The sequence below is a fragment of the Hylobates moloch genome, unplaced genomic scaffold (assembly GCF_009828535.3).
Source record: "Hylobates moloch isolate HMO894 unplaced genomic scaffold, HMol_V3 SCAFFOLD_15, whole genome shotgun sequence".
NCBI lineage: Eukaryota > Metazoa > Chordata > Mammalia > Primates > Hylobatidae > Hylobates > Hylobates moloch.
The window spans coordinates 60897713-60918660 of record NW_026652290.1 but is presented as its reverse complement, the minus strand read 5'-3'; the positions used below and the strand labels follow the sequence as shown (position 1 = coordinate 60918660).

Genomic DNA, 20948 nt, shown 5'->3' with positions numbered 1-20948 from the left:
ACCCCCGCACGTCTCATTGGCCAGAGCCTGCGTCCGCCTCGGCTCCTGACTGGCGGCTGCGCCTGTCGGTCCGTGCGGCAGGGACATTTCCGCATTGAAGGGGCTGCTCCGAATGGAGGGGGAGGGGAGGTGTTTAGGAGAAAGTAGGGGCTTTGGGTGTCGGGAGCCGGCTGACGGGTGGACAAGCGGGGGTTAGCAGCTTGGCTGCGACCGTTAGCGAGGGGCTCAAGGTGTGCCTGTGTGAGGGAAGAGGGAGAGAGAGAAGGGCGCCTCAGAGGTGACTTTCAGCCAGCGAGCCTTCTTCCTGGGGCGCCATAAACGCCCCCAATTTCCCAGCTGCTAAAGGAAGAGGAAGGTGGGTCTCGCTGGCGGCTTGAAGAGGGGCGGGGTTGGGCTTCCGGCGACCCCCTCGATGAAGGTGTTTCCCGCTCTCGCTGGCCTGCTGTGTGGTCTCGGAGGCGGAATTTGGGATTCTGAGGAGCGCAGGGCAGGCGGGGCGAGAATATGTGTAGGAAGGGCCGGTGCCCTCCTTTGGGACTCCCGCGCCGGTGCACCGGTCTATCTCTAGTCGGTGACCCATTAGTGTCCGCTGCGGGGGAGGGGCAGCGTAGCCCTCGGCCCCTACCGAGAAAAAGCTGCGGCCGGATTTCACTGCTCGAGGCGGGAAGGCGGGGAGCTGAGGCCCCGACCGGTCGGCACGCCAGAGCGTGGAATTGGTAGCGCCTCCTAGTCCCAGGATATTTATGGCTGGTGAAAATGGTTGCACTGCCCCCGCTTGCCGGCCTCGCCCGCCTCCCCGACTCCTACTTGGGCGGGAGCCGCTGTTAACCGGGTCTTTCGGGGGAGGCGGTTCGGGGCTGGACGGCGGCGCGGGGAGGGGGCAGCTAGGGGCGCGGCCTGCCAGTGACTCCTGCAGTCCAGTCCTGGAGGACGTGGGGACTGGAGGGCGGTGAAATAGCCGCTGTAGGTCCGCCTCTTTCATTGAAGAAATTTAAGTTCGTGTGGTTTTACCTTTTCCGGGAGTCTCCAGCTGGCCCTCATTTGTGTCAGGAGCTCAGGAGTTCCCAAGCCGACTCAGTCGCACCAAGTTTCCGTCTTTTGGAACTGGGGAAGGAGTTTCTTTCTTTTCTTTTTATTGAGCCAGTTTTAATCGCTTTGAATAAATACTCCCTTAAGTAGTTAAATATAGGAGGAGAAAGAATACGTCGGTTGTTAAAGCAGGAGAGGAAAAGAGACCTGCCCTATAGCGTGACTCCTGTAGAAAAAAAAAAAAAAGCCGGAGTATTTTACTAAACCCCTAAAATGTCGAGATTTGTACAAGGTAAGAAATGCTGCTCCTTATATCCCGAGTTGCTTCAGCCGAATTTGGGTACTGACAGTGGAGAGGTTGGTGGGTGGTTTGGAAGTGGAAATGTTCATTTGAGATAACATTTGCGAAACCCTTTTCGTTGAATTGTCATCTGAGCTGCCTTGAGCTGCTCGGTTGACGTTCCAGACGCGTATAATTTATGCTCCTGTACCCTGATGGGTTTAGTTTTGCCTCCCTGAAATCAGGTTAGTAGTACTGTCGCTCTCCTGGATAGTGGCTGTAAGTGATAAAGCAGGATTTTGGCTGCTGATTAATCCTTGTTCTCTTTTCCTGGTCTGTGTCAAGGTACCTGTGCGTGCACGCAGACGGGAAGGGCTGGGGAAGCGGGAGGCCTGGGAAAGGCCAGGTGGGTTTTGCCGGGACAGTTGGGGAAGCTTTAGTGTTCTCCACTTCTACTTCGTTTGTGTGTACGTGGTTTGCGTCTCAGATTCACTTATTGCGAAACTGGGAGTAGCCCGAAGAAGCTGGAGGTCATTTCAGCTGGAGAAATGACTTTGCTGCATTGCTGTGTTTATTTTTTCCTTTTTTGAACTATGAAAAGATGATTAAGGTTTCTTTGAAATTTGAAAACTGCCCTCTAAATTCCACATGTGTATTAAAAAAGGGTTAGGGAATGCCTCAACTGAGATTATCAGTAACATTGTGTATATGAATGCATGTGTGTACGGTGTACTGACTGAAATTGGTGCTGCCATATACCTTTGACACCAGTTTGTAGCATGAGATTTGCCTTCTGGTATGCAAGTAAACTCTTTCCTTGTAGACTCCAGTGTGTGAAAGCTTCAGCCATCTTGATGAACACACAGCTAATAAAGTTCACAAACATTTATTGTGCTTCCTGATAAATGTAGGTGTACTTTTGGAAAAAAAAAGTTGTGTCAGTAATGGCCATCATTTGACCCTGGAAATAAAAATGCCCTACTGAGTTCTACATCACTTTATTAACCCTTCTTTAAATTTTGTGTAGTAAAGTAAGAGAATTCGACTGCCTGTGTTATTATCGAAACAGATCGAACACTATGCTTGCCTTTAGCACTAAGCTCAGAAGTGTCACTTGTTATTAGACTTCCAAATTCATGTTATACCTTATATGTGGTAAGAGATGCTTATGTTCTGATTGAGTAAATGTCTTATTCAAGAATAGAAAGGCAGAACTGTTAGAAACGTACTGGTTTTGTAATAACAATACTCAGTTACCATAAAGGCGGTATTTTGCAAGAATATGCTAGGTAAAAGTGGACAAGTTACTTCTCTTTAAAAGTTAGAAATATTATTAAACCCAAGGTGTTCCATGTAGAGTTATGCTTTAGAATAGGTTGCAGAATTGGCAAGCATCGACTGATTTCACAGCCTTTGTTGTAATGCCAACTTGTCCTCAGGAGGTTCAAAATCAAGTGGTGAGAATTGCTGTGTATGTTTGTCATTACTTTGTCATCCACTTTTTTTTAAAAAAACTTTTTATGTTTTGAATACTTCTGGATTTGTAGAAAAGTTGCACATTTGTCAAAACTAAGAAATTAACATAGGTACATTACTGTTAACTAAAGACTTTGTTCAGATTACAGTTCTCGTGATTCACTCTAAGATACCATATTGCATTTAGTTGCCAGCCACTTTTTTTTCTTTCCTTTTTTTCTTTTTTCTTTTTCTTTCTTTCTTTTCTTCTTTTTTTGTCAAGGTCTTACTGTGTTGTCCACCCTGAAGTACGGTGGGTATTCACAGGAGCAATCATAGTGCACTACAGCCTCAAGCCCCTGGGCTCAAGCTGTCCTCCTGCCTTAGCCTCCTGAGTAGATGGGACTTAGGCATATGCCATAGCCTATAGTTGCCATACATTTTTACTTTAAATGGTAGTTTTCCTTTTAAGATGGGCAGGTTTGCACAAGCATATGACACCTCCTCAAAATTTTTTGACATGAATGTGCTCCTGTTTATCATTGTTTAAATTTTGTACAGTGTGAGCCCTCTATATGTTTAACTCTGCTGCTGTTGTAAATGATAAACCTAATTGACAAATGACACAGCTGTCTCCACAAAAGAGCTTTCAAGTGTAAGGGTTGGAAATTTTGGTTTTGATGTTTTTTTTAAGCAAATCAAATTCTTTGATCTTTGCTGTAGAAAATATTGATATTTCCAATCACTGGCACTTAGTAGTTCATGCTCCTTCATAGGGGAAAGAGTTAACAAATGTTAGGTTTCTAACTATTTTTTTCATGAGTTTTCTCAAGCTTTATAAGAGTCCTGAGATGTAGATTTTTTAATCCTGCCCTTACAGGTGAGGAAAATTAAGTATCTTGTCCAAAGTTCACAGCTTGTATAAAGCACTGATTGATTGATTGATTGATTTTTTTGAGGCAAGGTCTCACTTTGTTGCCCAGGCTGGAGTGCAGTGGTGCAATCACAGCTCACTGCAGCCTTGATCTCCTGGGCTTAAGCAATTTTCCCACCTCAGCCCCCTGAGTAGCTGGGGCTACAGGTGCACACCACCATGCCTTGGCTACTTTTCTCCTTTTTTAAAGAGACAGGCTTTCCCTATGTTTCTCAGGCTGGTCTCAAACTCCTGGTCTTAAGCAATCTTTTAGCCTCCGCCTCCCAAAGTACTGGGATTACAGTTGTGAGCTGCTAGTGCCCAGCACTGAAATTCTGATATGAATGTGTCTAAAACCCTTGTCCTTCCCGACATCTTTTGTTGCTTCTAACATTAACAACTGTGGAAATGGCCTGTTTCTCCAGCTAGACTGTCAGTTCCCATTGGGCAAAGATAATATTATATCCTTGGGAGAAATACAGTGTTTTCTAAGTGGTGGATACTCTAAATGAATTTGTCATGGATGACAAATGAGAAGCCCACAGCTTAGCACTTTCCATCTACTATTTGGTAGGTTATCTTACATTTTTGGTTGTAGTTTTTATAACACCTCTTAGATTACATAAATGTTGAGAAAGATGGAAGGGTACAGACTTAGATTTGAATACTGTTACTAGCAGGTGATCTTAGACACATACCTTTCAAACCTCAGTTTCTTCTTAGATAAAAATTGGGCAGTAATGCTTATGCCTCAGGGTTTTTGAAAAGCTGAAATAAGATGAACTATGTGGATGTGCTAGGCACATATTAGGTAGCCAGTCAATTTTACTTTTCTTTCCTGAAATGATGGTGGCCTTTCAGATAGCATTGCCACCCGAAATATAACCACATGTCATCAACAGAACCAAAAGAAAAAAGGCAGGTATGACAGTTCTTTATTTTCCTATTCCACGTTTCATGTTCAGGCCTAGGTGTTATTATGTTAAAAAAAAAAAATGTGCAGGGGTGGGGCGAGGTAACGTTTGGACAATGTGAATTTGGTTGTAGTTTTTATAACCTCTCAATCAACTTGAATACAAGTTGGTGACAGTTTTCTTTTGAATACAGTGAACAAAAATTTTTTTCAGCGCTTACTATGTATGATGTACTGTATTAGGATTTCTGGCATATCCCTTATGGTAGGCACTGAAGTTCAGCAGATCTGGGCATTACACCTAAGTGTTGTATTCACCTGTTTTGAATGTAATAGAATGGTTGCTATACTTGGCTTGTATCTCCTTCTCCAAATCTAGGCATTGTGCCTTACGGGAAAGCTGGGTATCTCCATCCTCAAGCACATTGACCATAAACTATTAGGTGGAAATGTTCAATTAATAAAAATATTGAGGTAGGCAGGAGAGTTCTTAGTATATATTTCTTGGCCAAAAAAAAAAAAGGTTCACGTTTCTTTGGTCACATCCCCAAGTCTCTGTCCCTCAGGCACTTAAGATTCCTTCTCTTAGGAAGACCTTTCTTTACTGGATCTGCAGCATAATTCCTAGCTATTCTGCTGTTGGGTCACCTTCTGCCTACTTGTGACATTTCTTCTGCTTCTGGTTTTCCTTGCCCCAGGGATTGTTCCAGGGCCGCCAGTTATTCTAAATGGATGTGAGTACCATCTCTTCCCTAGCTGAGTGAGGAAGGGGGCTCCCTGTCATAGTTGAAGGTACCAGGGGCGGGGGTCATCAGCAGCTGTGGGTTTTTGTCAGGTTTGTCAGTGGGTGCCATTTGGAATTTTGCTTTTAAAAAGTTCTGAGAGTTATGGGGTAATCACTGTAAATGTTTTGAAACTTAATAAATAGTGAAGATACTAATGTTGTCTAGCCAGCTAAGGCCATAATGGATGCTAATGCTCTAATATTAGAGGCATTGTTTTTTAAAAAAAATGATTTTAAATATGCCATTATCTATCTAAATTATGTAAAAATGTCCCTAATGTTCTTAAATTGAGGTACATACTTACATTTCAGGGAAAGCCATTTAAGTACCTCTGTCACTTAAAAAATGCTTGAGGCCTATCAGCTTTCCCATTTGTTAAAATTCTTTTCATAACTTTTTTTGGTGACTCCCATTTGGTAGATGGCAGCTAGCCAGGGAAGATTACTGAGCTAATTATAACTGGAGGGGGTCTCCGAGGAATACAGAGATGAGAAGCATTCTGGGGCCTGGTTATTCTCAAATCCTAAAACCAAATTTAGCCTGTTGCTGATTATTTAGATGATGAGGACAGTTTTAGCACAGGGATAGTGGCATGGATTTGAGTGCGGACAAGAGCCATGAAAATAATGACTAAGGCATACCGCTCATTTTTTAAAGATCTGATTTAAGATTTATTATATTGTTTGAAGAGAAGGGTTTAGTTAAATTCAGTCACAGTTATAAATGTAAAAAAAAAGTTCTAAAGAAATTTAAAATGAAGAGTTGAGCTGATGAAAAGTGTTAATTGTTTTCCAACATGGACCTTGTAATCTCTGTGGTTAAATTGTCCCTGTTCTTGCTAACTCAGCCTTTCTTCTAATAAGATGGGTGATTTTCATTTGTGAAAGTCTACTGAGGAAAAAAAATTGATAAGGGAAATTAGAGAAAATAGAAATATTAACTGGTACACTTTTTTTTTTTTTTTTTTTTTTTTGGAGACGGAGTCTCGCTCTGTCACCCAGGCTGGAGTGCAGTGGCGCAATCTTGGCTCACTGCAAGCTCCGCCTCCCGGGTTCATGGCATTCTCCTGCCTCAGCCTCTCCGAGTAGCTGGGACTACAGGCGCCCGCCACCACGCCCAGCTAATTTTTTGTATTTTTAGTAGAGATGGGGTTTCACCGTGGTCTCGATCTCCTGACCTCGTGATCCGCCCGCCTCGGCCTCCCAAAGTGCTGGGATTACAGGCGTGAGCCACCGCGCCCGGCCTAACTGGTACACTTTTTGGGAGTGCCATTTTAATATTCTGAATAAATTGAAAAATGACCTTAAAAGGAAATTAAGGAGTTATTTTAGTCCATAGGTATTTTCTTGTAATACTGTTTCACAGAGACCCTTCCCTTTGTTGGTATGTATTATTTTTCCCTGCATAGATGAATTATAGCAAGTTTAATTAAAATAATGGGATACTTAGATTTTGTGAGGAACATCAGTTGGCCTAATAATGAAAGTGTTTTAAATAAAAGAAAATATACTGTAGTTTCCTAGTTCCCACCAAGCTTTTTGCAGAAGTATAGGCATTATGAGTTCTCAGAAAGTTAGCCATATTAATTACTGAAAAGTTAACATAAACAGATATTTGAAAGTCAACCTGGATTATCTGTGAAAATGAAGAAGAGTGTGTTAACTTTCTGTAATGCCATTCATCCAGATATCCAGCATTTATACTGTTGGAGAAAATTCCAGCAATATGAATAAATTAGGGCAAGTTCTCTGGCTTGGGATTTAATGGATGAGAAAATATGATTCAGTTACTACCTTTTTGGTTGGATAGAATCTCTTTAGAAGACAGAGCTTTTCTAAAGACGGTTGCCTTTTTGACATGGCCTACAATTTCTTTTCTAAATATCATGTTTTGGACTTGGAGTAATAGTGTTTGAAATTGTGGCCATCTTGGTCTTGGTAATTGAATGGATTGTCCCAGGCACAGTGACTATTAATTGAAACCATACTTCTTAGATATTTATTTATTTATTCATTGAGACGGAGTCTCGCTTTGTTGCCCAGGCTGGAATGCAGTGGCGTGATCTTGGCTCACCACAACCTCCGCCTCCCAGGTTCAAGTGCTTCTCCTACCTCAGCCTCCTGAGTAGCTGGAATTATAGGCGCATACCACCATGCCCAGCTAATTTTTGTATTTTTAGTAGAGACAGGGTTTCACCATGTTGGCCAGGCTGGTCTTGAACTCCTGACCTTGTGATCCGCCTGCCTTGGCCTCCCAAAGTGCTGGGATTACAGGTGTGGCCACTGCGCCCAGCTGATTCCTAGATATTTAAAATTCCACTACCAGGCATGTATCCTTCTGTTAATAACACATTCTTTGAAAGTTGGCTTTATGAAGCTGTCAAAGAAAATTAAACTTTGTGTGTTTTTTGATTGGGTGACTTATGTGTGAGAAAAGAGATAATACTCTGTTTGAAAGCTGTTTCCCAGTTTTCTTGATTGGTGATGCAGGCATCTCCTTTAATTTGTTGCACAGTAATTTTTGCTCTGCCAACAGTTCCGTTGTTTATTTTTCTCAGTCATTAACAAATGAAATCGATTGTGCCCCCAATCCATTTTGACAATTAAGGATTGTTTTTGAGAAACATGGAGAAATTGGCTATGTTGTCTTGTCAATATACATTAACAATAAAATGTTTCATTTCCCTAAACATTTTTAGATATTTCTGTTAGTTTTTTCTGTGTAAATCAAGAGAATTCTTTGTGATTTCATTTGCGTCCTAAAAAAAAAAAAAAAAGCCATTAATTATCTTCGTGGACCAGAAATTAGTTGTATTATGCTTAGTCTCCTTTTTACTTGCTAGTCAACATATTGTAAAAATACTATTTTAGGGGATCCTTTCTTTGACAGTAGCTCTTCTTGCTCCTTGGCCACAATGAAAATGTGATTGGAGTTTGTATTTTGTTCTAGTTGCTGCCCTGGCAGAAGCTGATGTGATATTTCATTTGTTTTATATGCCTGCCTAGAATTTAATAAAACTTCTAAAGAGCACAGGAAAACAGAACAACATAGTTATATCCACTGTTTTGGGTTCATTTGGGTCAATGGTAAAATGCTTAGCCTTGGTAATAAAATATTTATGGAATGCATAAAAGCATTCTTCGATTTTTTTCATTGCTTAGACAACACAGTGTATAAGGAAGAGTTGAAGAGCATGAGATGCGGCAAGAAAGTATTATTCTAATTGTAGTTTTAACCTCACATAGCAGACATAGTTGAGCTGCCGGTTTTCATTCAGATTTAGTGGCAAATACCTGGAGGTGGTAAACCATGTAAATGCACTGTAACTGAGAAAGGAGAGACCTTGCTCCAGAAGAAGGAGAAACAGTGCACCAGGCAACAGGGTTTGAGTTCCAGCTTGGCATTCTGTCCTTAGGCAAGTCAGCATCTCTGGGCCCATTTCTTTATCTCCAAAATAAGGAATTGGACTCACTGACCTTAAAGCCCTTCTAAGCATAAAAGTTTCTCTAAATGCACACGTATCAAGTTACAGGGCAGGACTACCGGATCATTTTTTGGCTTTTCATCGTGATTTTATGTTATACCTCTTTCTCTTCTTCTCAACAAAGGAGCGTGAGGCCTTTTGTGATGACTTTCTTCTCATCCATTAAACATAAAACAAAGTGGTATTATTTAACAAATCTCTTCTGAATGTTCTGTTTTCCATAAGTAGTGTTTTCTTTTTCCTTTGAGATTTTAAGAGCTACTCTATTGTATAAGAGTAGGGTTAATTTTAATTGTTAATGAGAAGTCTGGTTTATATATAAATTGTAGCAGTTTTTTTTTTTAAGTAAAGCAATGCATGATTAGTAAAAACCTTTTTTAGCGAGCTGCTCTGCATATTTGTTGCTGCAACAGTTCTTGAAAGCCTGATATCCTTTTATTTTTGTTATCAAAAAGCGTTTATTAAGCATTCATATGAATGTAAAGCTGAGTCATCTAAAAATGTATCTCAGCATAGTCATAGTTGACAGTCTAATAACTTTAGTATGAAAAGATCATATAAAATCATGTAAGATGCAACTTAATTGAATTTACTTAATATATCAATGACATGGAATATTTTTTCTATATTTTTCCCTAAATTAAACTAAATATAAACATATAAATTGTCCAATTTTGTTCAATCTCTAAAGTTAGTGAAAACATTACATTGGCATTTATATTGGTTAATAAAATTGAAAAGAAATTTAGTAGTCATTTGTCTAGACTACCTACTGTGTGAAACTTCTTTGGTCATATCCCTGATACTTGACTAATAAATCATCCTCTGCTTGAGAAGCCTTAGGGACTGGGGCTTCAAGTACTTACGACAGTCTATACTTATCTGTCATAACAGTTCCGTTGTTTATTTTTCTCAGTCATTAACAGACTAGACATCATGGCTCTTGTACACTTTCACTTTGGGCTTATTAGGCACTACCTAAACTAGACTAGACTTTGCCTTCTGTATACCCAGAGCACAGCTGGATCATAATAGGCTCTTAACTCATTTAATAAATGTTACGTGAGTATCTACTATATCTCAGGCTCTGTGTTTGGCAGTGGGAATACAGCTGTGAACATTACAGACATACACTTTCGCAGAATTTACAGTCTGTTGGATAAGATAAACATTGAATAAATTTTTAAAAGTATGATGTTATAAAGGAGAGGTACAAGGATCTAGCATATGAGCATGTAATAGGTAACTTAGTTTAGAAAGATTTCTAGGAGGATAATCTCAGGTAATATTTAAACTGAACTCTGACAAATGAATAGGAGCTATTCAAACTACTGTTATATGAGAATTTAAGTCCTGATCTACAGTTTAGTTACGTACCATTATTAGGCACCTATACTGTGCAAGGTGCTAAGGTGGGTTTTGGGAAAACAAAGTTGCATGACATAATATAGTTTTTTCCCCCTCAAGAGAATATGTTCTAGGATTGTAGACAGACATTTAACTAAAGAATTGGGGTTTTGAGGGGTGTTTGATATAATACAGAGACAGGAGTGATTAAAACTCCCAAATCAGTTGTGGTAGAAAGAAAGGCCTCTTTGAATGTTCAGAAGCCACTGCTTAGAACACTAGGAATACCACCATCAAAATGACAGAAGCTAATCAAGTAAAACAGTTTGAGTCTTTGGGGATTGAGAGATCAGGGCGGTTTCCCAGAGATTGGGATGATTCTCATTATTCTGGAACTCATACTGGGCCATTCTTATTTTTCTATTTTTTTTTCTCATTTCTGCCTCCCCTTTTCTAAAAGTGTTGAGTGGTATTTGAAGTGCATGGTTTCGAACAATCTTATAGTTACGATGCTTTTAACTTCATGGAGCAGAAAAATACCAATTCACTTGGCTTTCAAAAATGAGGGTCTTTTTATCACATAAATCCTGAAGTAGGATATGCAGGGTTGGTTAATTCAGTACAAAAGCTTATCAGACCTTCCTTCTGCTGTGCTGTCTTTGACATATCTGCCTCATTCCTGGGTCAGCTTCCTTCAAGGGCACTAATCATGGCAGAAGAAACGTGGGGTGATGGGTGGACACATACTCATTATGTGAGTAGAAAAAATACTATCTTTTCTCATGTATGTCTTTTTTCAGTGAGGAACACCTTTCTCCAAAGTGCTGTGACAGATTATACCCTTATGGCTCACTGGCCAGAATCGTATTACGTTTTATGCTTAAACCAATCACTAGGAAGGCTTTGGACCAATCTGGGCCTGGTGCCTTCTCTGAAACACAGGGCATTGGGGCAGGGAGTTGGTGACAGAATAGCATTGGAGTGGCAAGAAGGATGAAGAATATGGCTGTTACAAATATGTTAAGATAAATGGAGTGTAATCTACCAGAGCTACTCAAAGCCATACTGGCAATGTTTGGTTATTAGATATGCATATCCTCCCCACCCCAAACCTACTGAATCAGAATCTCTCTGGGAGCTTACCCAGGAATCTGTGTTTTAACCAGCCTCCAAGTGATTGTATGTACATTAAAGTTTTAGAAGAACTATTCTAGATGTCCCAAATGGAGTAGGAAATTGCAGCCTTTAGGCAGTCTGGTTTCACACTTTCATTAGCTTTGGCTACTCCAAAAGATACTTCAGCTTGGCTTTTGAGACATGCCTGGATAAGGAATTTGTATTTATTTCCATAGGCAATGAGAATTTCATCAAACAAGGAAGAAAAGTGATATGATGGGGATTGCAGCTGAAGGAGATCAATCCATCCTCCTTGGCACCATTAGATTAGAGTGATGGGCAGACTAGTTAGAAAGCTGTTGTCATGACTAGGAGAGTAAAAATGCTAGGGGAACTAAGGTAGCAGTAATGGAAATGGAAAACAGTGAATGGAATTATGGCAATCATTTAAGAAGTTTTGATATTGGACTGTCCAATGTGAGGGGAAAGGTGGGAAGAGCCAACTGTGACTGTGAGGTTTAAACCTTAGTTTCTATGAAAATGTTAATGCCATGGGGAACAGGGAGGGCAAAAAGAGTAATTTAGTTTGGATGATCAGTCATGTTTTGGACATGTTGAGTTTGAGGTACCCAGCTGGGTATCCAAGTGTCAGAAGTCTTTAAGGCAGTAAAGAATGTGATCCTGGAGCTCAGGAAAAAAGTTTAGGATGAGAGGCAACATGTTCGAGTGATCAGTAAGGAGAGTGGTGAGAGAATTGAGGAGAAAAAATGGTCTGAGGACAGAATTTTAGGAATCTCAGGAGAGGAAAGGAGGAGCCAGTTAGGGAAACTGAGGTGTGGTCAGAGAGGTAAGAAAAGATATAGGATAAACGAGTAATGGAACCCCAAAAAGAGCTTTTCTAGGAGGAATATTCACAAATAACTGGGTTTAAAGGACTGTAGTGAGCCCAGAAGAAGCTGGTTAGCTTGAATTGGTCATAAATCTAGCCGGCATAGTTCATATTTCCTTGAAATAATCAAGATAGCTTTATCTTGATTATCTCTTGATTATGTCTTGAAATAATCAAGATAGCTTTATCTTATTCCCAGTTGCCATTAAATTCTTGGAGTTTTATGGTTATTTGGATCACAAGTCATTTCCTGATTTAAGATTAAGTGGGCTCTCCAATTCTCTGACTTTGAGTATCTCTCATTGTGGGTTTTCCAGGAAGGTTGGGACTGATCAGACAGAGGTGGCCTGGGGATGGCTCTTCGACTTCTCTGTTGCTCTTGGTGCCTTCCCTGGTTTTTCCATGGCCTCTGCATTATGAAACCAGCTTGTGTACTTATTTTGTTTTCGCCAGTGTCGGGGTGTCAGGGAAGGGTATTATGTATCCCTCTTACTTGCTGAAATACATGAAATGAGATCCATGAATTAAGAAAGAAAAACATTCACTTGTCAGATTGACTGTAGCCCTCTCTCTTTTTTGGCTCTAGCTGGATAAAAAAGCCCATGATGTTGAAATTTTAGTTCTTATGAACAGGAAGAATTAGGAAATTGGGGGAAAGGAGAAACTTGTGAAAAAAAGTTACTGCCTGTTCTATCTGAAATTGACTTAAAGTGTCTAGTAAGTCCAGTTTTATGTGGTGGGGAATTATCTTGTCTGTTGATTGAACATAAAAAGAGGTTCTGATATAAATGCTTTTGGAGGAGAGTGTAGTATTTAGGGATTTTGCGTCAAGGTTAAAGAGAGCCAGGCCAGGAAAAAAACATTAGCAAGGTATTTCTGCCTCACTGTGGTAGAATGGGACTAAAAAAACATGGCTTTGCTTCTGGGCTCCAACACTGGCCTGCTCTGTGACTTTGGATAAGTCATTTAACTATTTTCAACCTATTTCCTCGTCTGTAAAATGATGAGAGTAGGTTAAATGCTCCCTCCCATCTATAAAAATGTTTATGACTAAGGTAATGAAATGTTTGACTCCCAATCCACTCTGTGTCTAAAGTCGTGGGGAATCAATTTTATATTGCTAGGAAATAGGGACAAAACACTTTATGAGGTTAGAAATCTTGCATTATTCAGAGGATTTTAGTTGACCTTCCTTTAGAAACACAACTGTCCTTGTCAGAAGTGTAACCTGAGAATGTTAAATCCAAGAAAGCTTCTAACATCTGTACTACTTTTCCTACCAGAAATTTCAGACCTTTCTTAAAAAATTCAGGATGGATGAGGAAGTCACCACTAAGGGAAATGGTTCCCTGCTCTGTGCCTCCTGGTCTGTGTCCAGATGCTTAAGATAGCTACTCTTGTTGTCTAAGCACTCTTCCTTATTCTTTATTCTTGAATATTTTTAATTCGTTACAAGCCGTTCCTGATTCTTTAATCACTAAAAGCAGAGCTTTTAGAGGGGTAGAAGAGGTGACAGGCTTGTTGTAATGTTCTTTTGTTTAAGCCGATCATATTTGTAAAGAGGGTGGAAGAAAACAAATTATTTTTCATGTGCATTGTGCTGTATCAAACAAAAGAAAGAAACAAAGGTTAGAGACATTTCTCGAGTTTGAACCTGTGTCTGGGATTTTTTCAAATCTGCCTCTGAAACTTAGACCTGTGTTGACAGAGAGCACGTGCAATATTAAATGGGAGTCTTTCAGGCAGCCTTTCTTTTTTTTTTTTTAGTGGGTGGATACAGGCCCGCCACCAGCCCGGTAATTTTTGTTTTTTAGTAGAGGGGTTTCACCGTGGTCTCGATCTCTGATCACCCAAAGTGCTGGGATTACAAGCGTGAGCCACCGCGCCCGGCCTGGCAGCCTTTCTTAGCTTGGCTTAATAGGATAGTGACTTGGGTTCTGTGTGTCTTGACCTTAAATCATGTAAATTAATAAGTTACTGTTCTGCAGAGGGAGCTTCTAAAATGTTTCGTTTTGTTTTCAAATGGTTCTCATTTAGACAGATCTCAAACAGCTACTTTAGTTACTTCTAAACTTTGTAGTTACATTTAGTTTTATCTCATATGTTAGCTTTAATTCTATCTGTGTAAATGTCTTCTGTTCAAATATAAGTGAAAGAATTTATAGTAGGTGGAGTATATAAGGGGAAAGAGTTTTTAGCCTTACTGAAATGTGATTCTGCTAAATTAACAGGCGTTTGTAAAAATAACTAGTTATCAAACAATATTTGAATATAAACTTTACATATACATTTTTAAAATAAGATTGAATCAAGTACTAAGGATAGAAGGGGAAGGGTGGACAATAATCCAGTTGTCCCTATTTTATGAGAAGTAAATAAGATGATTACTTTCTAGACAAAGTGTAAAACAGCCTGTGTTGGTATTTTTCTCCCAAGCCATTTGGGTCTGGGGTGTTTCTTTTTCTTTTTTTTCTTTCTCTTTTCTTTTCTTTTTGAGATAGGATCTGGCTCTGTCACCCAGGCTGGAGTGCAGTGGCGCCATCTCTCCTCACTGCAGCCTCTGCCTCCTCGGCTCAAGGTATCCTCCTGCTTCAGCCTTCCAAGTAGCTGGGAATACAGACAAGCGCCACCACGCCTGGCTAATTTTTGTATTTTTTGTAGAGATGAGGTTTTGCCATGTTGCCCAGCCTGGTCTCAAGCTCCTGGGCACCAGGGTCTACCCGCCTCGGTCTCCTGCAGTGTTGGGATTACAGGCATGAGCTGCCATTGCCCAGCCTTTTTCTGTAGTTTTCTATTTTTGTTGTTTGTATTTATCTAAGAGGGATTTCTGTCACCTTTAGTGAGATCCATCTGTCACAGAAGTGCCCGGCTATGCCAAAAGCATTAAAAGTCTAGTCTGACACACGTAAGCAGTGCAAAGTCTTGGCTGAAATTGGGAACCAGAAGATGGCAGGCAGCCCTATGCCCTTCTCCTTTTAAAATGAAAACATTGATACAGGGAAGTAGAGGCACCTTGGAATTGCCAGTACCTCTCAAGGGGTTCTTGTTTAGTGGAGAATACGAAACTGGAGTGAAACGAGTCCTAGCTAGTTGACACCACTGAATTACTGCCACAGGATAAAGGGACCTTGGGATTGAGCCCTTTTCATTTGCTGAATACCAGAAATCAGTTATAGCTTACCAGCTGTTTGAATGGCTTCCTGGAGTTTTCAGTTGGTGGTTTTATATTTTTGTTTTAAGATCTTAGCAAAGCAATGTCTCAAGATGGCGCTTCTCAGTTCCAAGAAGTCATTCGGCAAGAGCTAGAATTATCTGTGAAGAAGGAACTAGAAAAAATACTCACCACAGCATCATCACATGAATTTGAGGTAAGGAGGTCTCTACAGTGGTTCCCCCCGCTTCATCTGTCTTCATGCTGAGTTGCTGCCGGTGATGATCATCATCATCACCTCGAATCAGCACAAGATGTACGCTAACATCAAAAACAAAAAAATTAGAATTGCTTAACAATTAAGGGCTTTTAACATTTGCCCTCTGTTGTAAATCCATCATCTTTTTTTCATTTAAGCCTAGGAAGTTTTCAAAGTCATTAAAATGATCAGAACCAAATTATACTTTGTTCTGTGTTTTGATGTCATTGGGTGGAGAAATGCATACCGGTGTTCAGTTGTAATTGAGAGAAGTTAGCTTCATATGTCCTGCATGCCTTTTCCAGAGAGTCACTTCTGATAGAACTATGCTACTTTGACAATTGTCATAGAAGTTTTCCAGAACTGGGAGGCATTTACTTTTTTACTTATAAATCAATAGGTTAGTATTTTCATTTTTATATTTCAATTTATACTTAATGTTTTGAAGCTAGCTGTGTTTTGTTTCTTTTTGTTCTTTTAGTGAAGATTAATTTTCATTGAGAAGTAGAGAAAGATATTGGTAAGTAAGTGTAGTGGCCAGGCGCAGTGGCTCTTACCTGTAATCCCAGCACTTTGGGAGACCAAGGCAGGAGGATTGCTTGAGCTCAGGAGTTTGAGACTGGCCTGGGCAACATGGCGAAACCCTGTCTCTACCAAAAAATACAAAAATTAGCCAGGCATGGTGGTATGCGCCTGTGGTCCCAGCTACCGGGGAGGCTGAGGTGGGAGGTGGTTTAAGCTTGGGAGGTGAAGGTTGCAGTGAGCCGAGATTGCGCCACTACATTCTAGCCTGGAACAGAGCAAGACTCTATCTCAAAAAAAAAAAAAAAAAAGTACAGAGCCAGTTGGAATTCCCATTAAACAAATGGTGTTTGTTTTGTTTGTTTTTGTTTTGAGACAGGGTCTCACTCTGTCACCCAGGCTGGAGTGCAGTGGTGCAATCTCTGCTCACTGCAGCCTCAACTTCCTGGGCTCAAGTGATCCTCCCACCTCAGCCCCCGAGTAGGTGAGACTACAGGCACACACCACCACATCTGGCTAATTTTTGTGTTTGTTTTTTTGTAGACACCGGGTTTTGCCATATTGCCGAGGCTGGTCTCAAACTCCTGAGCTCAAGCAATCAGCTGGCCTGAGCCTCCCAAAGTGCTGGGATTACAGGCGTGCACCAACCATGCCCAGCCTGTATTAGCTATTAGGATGTGAAAAAGTCATGCTCCCTTCATGTCCTAATGGTATAAGAATTTCATGTAAAGATATTTTAAACGTGTAACTTGTATCTGTCTTTATGTTTTTATTAAATATTAAGCATTCTGCTTGTTGTAACAATGACTTCTATTTTCATAGCACACCAAAAAAGACCTGGATGGATTTCGGAAGCTATTTCATAGATTTTTGCAAGAAAAGGGGCCTTCTGTGGATTGGGGAAAAATCCAGAGACCCCCTGAAGATTCGGTAAGTTTTAGATAAAATGTAGGAAAACTTAGGGTAATCTTGGACATTGGTTTAACTTAGGAGGGTTGGGTAGTGTAGGGGACCTGTAACAAACATGTGAGACAAGACAGGACTTGCTTTGAATTCTCTGACCCCTCATCCTGAAACTATGGAGACAGCCTTCAGCTCCTTTTCCTTCTTTTAGACCTCTCAGAGTCTTGCTGAGGTCCTCTAACAGTCTGATCTCCCAGTGGCAGTACCCAGTATCCCTGGATATGAAACGACTATTTTGCAAAGTACTAAATATACCGTAAGAGCTTCATTTACTTTGTTTCTTCCTTCTCTCTCCCAAAACATTTGATTTCTCATTGCCCGTAGGGTCATGGATGCTTAGCCAGACCTTAAAGCTCTCTTCTTGCTTTCAACCCATCTTTATAGCCTTATTTCCCAACTGCCTTATGTGAACCAGCCTAGCATTAACTTTATGCACATTGTATTCCCTTGCTTCTGGGCTTCTGTATATGCCTTTTCCTCGGAATGCCAGGGTCTCTTCTATCAAAATCCCACCCATTCTTGGAGGCTCAATTCAAATACCTGTACATCTGTCATAGGCCTCTAGCGGAAAGCTGCACTATGGAGGTATGGAGTGGTAGTATTGGAGGTTCAAATCCTAGCTCTGCTGCTTATGAGTTTTGTGTAAAATGAGAATAATACAAAGTACTTTATGTACCTCACAGGGTTATTTTGAAGCTTTATTAATTTATGTGGAAATATGTTAAACCTTGAAGCATTTTGCAAATGTTAGTGGTTATTTCTACCATCATGTGGCACTTAGCCAGCCTAATTAGTCGTGTTTGTAAGTGTGTTGTCTTTCATACTAGATCCTGAAGCGAGGGGTGTGTCCTGAGCAAATACTTGTTGAATGGATGATCTAAATGAAGTGATTGTTTAAGGATTTGGTTAACACATTGGCTTTCTTCCCTGTCCTTTCAGCGCTTTGGAACCCTGCTTCTTTTGGCACATTTTGCTGCAGGTAGAAAAGACTTGATACAGTGGAATAATTATATGTAGATAGTTTATTTTTATATGTGTATAATCTTACATAATCTAATATTGGTTTAAAAACTGGGCTGTTTACAGCAGGGGTATGGCAAACTATTGCTTGAAAGCCACCTGTGTTTGTAGAGTTTTATTGGAATACAGCTTCACTCATTAATTTATATACTATTTATCGTAGCTTAAGCTAGTGAATCTCTCTTGTTTTTTCCTAATGAGAAAATTATATATATAGTTCCTAGTTAGAGGTACGTTTATTTGCATATGTGGAAAATGTCTTTCAGTTCTTAAAGTTTTAAAAATTATACATAACATTCTCATTATAAAAAAAAGCTAAAAAATAAAAATCTCACGTAATGTTCTCTCTGAGGAGTCTATTATTTTTCATGTTAAAGCTAAAATTCCTCTTGGCTGTAATGCTTAACAGTTACAATATGCGTTTTTTTTTTTTAGGGTCTGCTATTCTGGTCTTTAATTTCCTTGGCCCTAGTGAATGAATTGTGATTTATTTTTCTACTTTCAAGTAGTAGATTTAATAGTATTTTCTTCCAAGAAAGAGTTAGAATTCTTCTGGATAGGTATGTTGTTGAAGAAAATAAGCAGGTTTAAATTCAGTCAGATTCTTAAAAATGTTTGGGAACAGCCTAAAATTATAATAAATTTAGGCACTATTTATTCCCCCCCCCCCCCGAAACACTTATAACTTTTGCTTAGGAATTACCCTAATTTAAGTAACCTCACTTATATAATTTATGATGGACCTGGGTATAGAAGTATAGTTTCTTTTTTCTTTTCTTTTTTATTTTTTTAGACAGTCTCACTCTGCCACCCAAGCTGGAGTACAATGGCATGATCAAGGCTCATTGCAGCCTCTATTTCTCTGGGCTCGTGTCCTCCCACAGCCTCCTGGGTAGCTGGGACCACAGGCGTTTACCAACATGTCTGGCTAATTTTTGTATTTTTTTTGTAGAGATGGGATTTCGCCATGTTGCCCAGGCTGGTCTCAAACATCTGGGCTCAAGCAGTCTGCTTGCCTTGGCCTCCCAAAATGCTCGGATTACAGACATGAACCACTGTTCCTGACAGTGGTTTTGGTCTTAATTCTTGCTTGCAGACCTGGGAATTTTTTGTTTTCTACTATACAAACAACTTTTCGGAGATAGAGCCTACTTGAAGGAAGGCACACAGATTTATTATGTTCAATATATTTTAAGGTTCAAGAATTAGTTTTTTTCAGTGGAGAAATCTTTTGTACTTTGAGAGATCATGATATATAGTAGGGATTCTTGAAGTGGGGGTCAGAGGGTGGAGAAGGAAGGAGAAGAGGGATCATGGGATTTTTTCGGTTCAGTACTACCCTACCCCATTCCCAAGAAAGTTCTGATAAATTCTTTCAGGAGGCTATGCCCATGTAGTGAGCCATAGTTACTGATAGTAATACAGAATTGATATAGGACAAAAGAATAGAAATATAAACTAAATTCTAGATGTAATATGATTTTATGCAGTCTTTTTCTGTTTATAAAAGTGTAAGTCGTCATTGAAAGTGTCTTTATTTTGAAGCCTAAGTTTTAAGCTTCTTCAAAAAATGTATTTGCAATCCCATATGCCCTTAATCTTGAAAATTTTGGAATGCAGAGGCAAAAAATAAGTTTGCTCTTCAACTATGTCATGAGTTTCTTGAGGGCACAAGTGTGTTTTATATACGGTATGCATGTTACCAGCTTTTGCAGATAGTTCTGAGAATACAAATCATGAGCTAATGTTTGTTCACCTTGGTTCTTTTGAATGCCTCCTTCTAGCCTCCTAGTCCCACTCTTCTATTTCCCATAGGTTTTGTTTCTCAGGTCTTGGAGATTATATAGAGATGAATTTTCCTTTCAAAATGTAATTTTTAAAAGTGAACATAGGTCTTTTTTTAAAAAATGCAAATAGTATTTTACATTCCTAAGTAAAAAGAAATTACTATGGAAGAACAGCCATTTAGAGTAACATTTCTCATGTCAGCCTTATATCAAAGGTGTGACATAAACATTGTCATACTAGTGGATCTATATTTTTGTGTATGGGTTGACAATTAGCAGAGTCAGCCACCTGGTTTGTAAGTAAAGTTTTATTGGAACACACCTACACATTCACTTACATATTGTCTATAACTGCTGTTTTGCAACAATGGCAGAGTTGAATAGTTGGAGTGGAGACAGTATGGCTTGTAACAAAACCTAAAATACTTATTATCTAGCCCATTTACTGACCCCATTTTAGTGTATGTATTTTCAGAACATCTTTAATAGCTTTCTGTATTTCTTTGGTCCTCAGAAAACTGACCTCATACGCCTTTGTCATTTCACATGATCACTTTTAATTTTTATCTTTATTTTTTATTTTCTTTTAGAGATGAGGTCTTGTTCTGTCACTCAGGCTGGAGTGTAGTGGTACAGTCATAGCTCACTACAGCCTCGAACTCCTGGGCTCAAGGAATCCTCCTGCCGCAGCCTCCTGAGTAGGCAGGACTACAGGCATTGTGCCACCAGGCCCAGCTAAATTTTTTTTTTTTTTTTTTTGGTAGAGTCGGTCTCCCTGTGTTGCCTAGGCTGCTCTTAAACTCCTGGCCTCAAGTGATCCTCTTGCCTTAACCACTTTTTAGATAAAAATAGTTTTTCATAAATACCAGATTGAAGGACATACTTTATAGATAGGCATTGAAATTTTATATTGTGAGGTTTTACTCATTCTTGCCTTTTGTGTTGAATGCTTCATTTTAGCTCTCAGTAAGTACATAGATGTTTTGTGAGAAGTCTTTTGAGTTCATGTTTTATTGAATTATGGCTAACAAGAAC

The 20948-nt window shown here is 39.7% G+C and overlaps 1 protein-coding gene across 2 annotated transcripts in view; it reads left to right on the top strand.

Moving 5' to 3' along the window:
- Nucleotides 1-209: 209 nt before the first annotated feature.
- Nucleotides 210-20948, top strand: part of UGP2 (UDP-glucose pyrophosphorylase 2) — a 52994-nt gene continuing 32255 nt past the window's right edge. Inside the window, exons 1-3 of one of the 2 annotated variants that reach the window (XM_032178186.2) lie at nt 210-355; nt 15452-15579; nt 16966-17073. In XM_032178186.2, the coding sequence (XP_032034077.1) occupies nt 15466-15579; nt 16966-17073 (222 nt within the window). In that variant the 5' untranslated portion in view covers nt 210-355; nt 15452-15465. Of the gene's footprint in view, nt 356-952; nt 1322-15451; nt 15580-16965; nt 17074-20948 lie in introns of those variants that run through there. The other variant, XM_032178184.2, reaches the window with a different exon arrangement.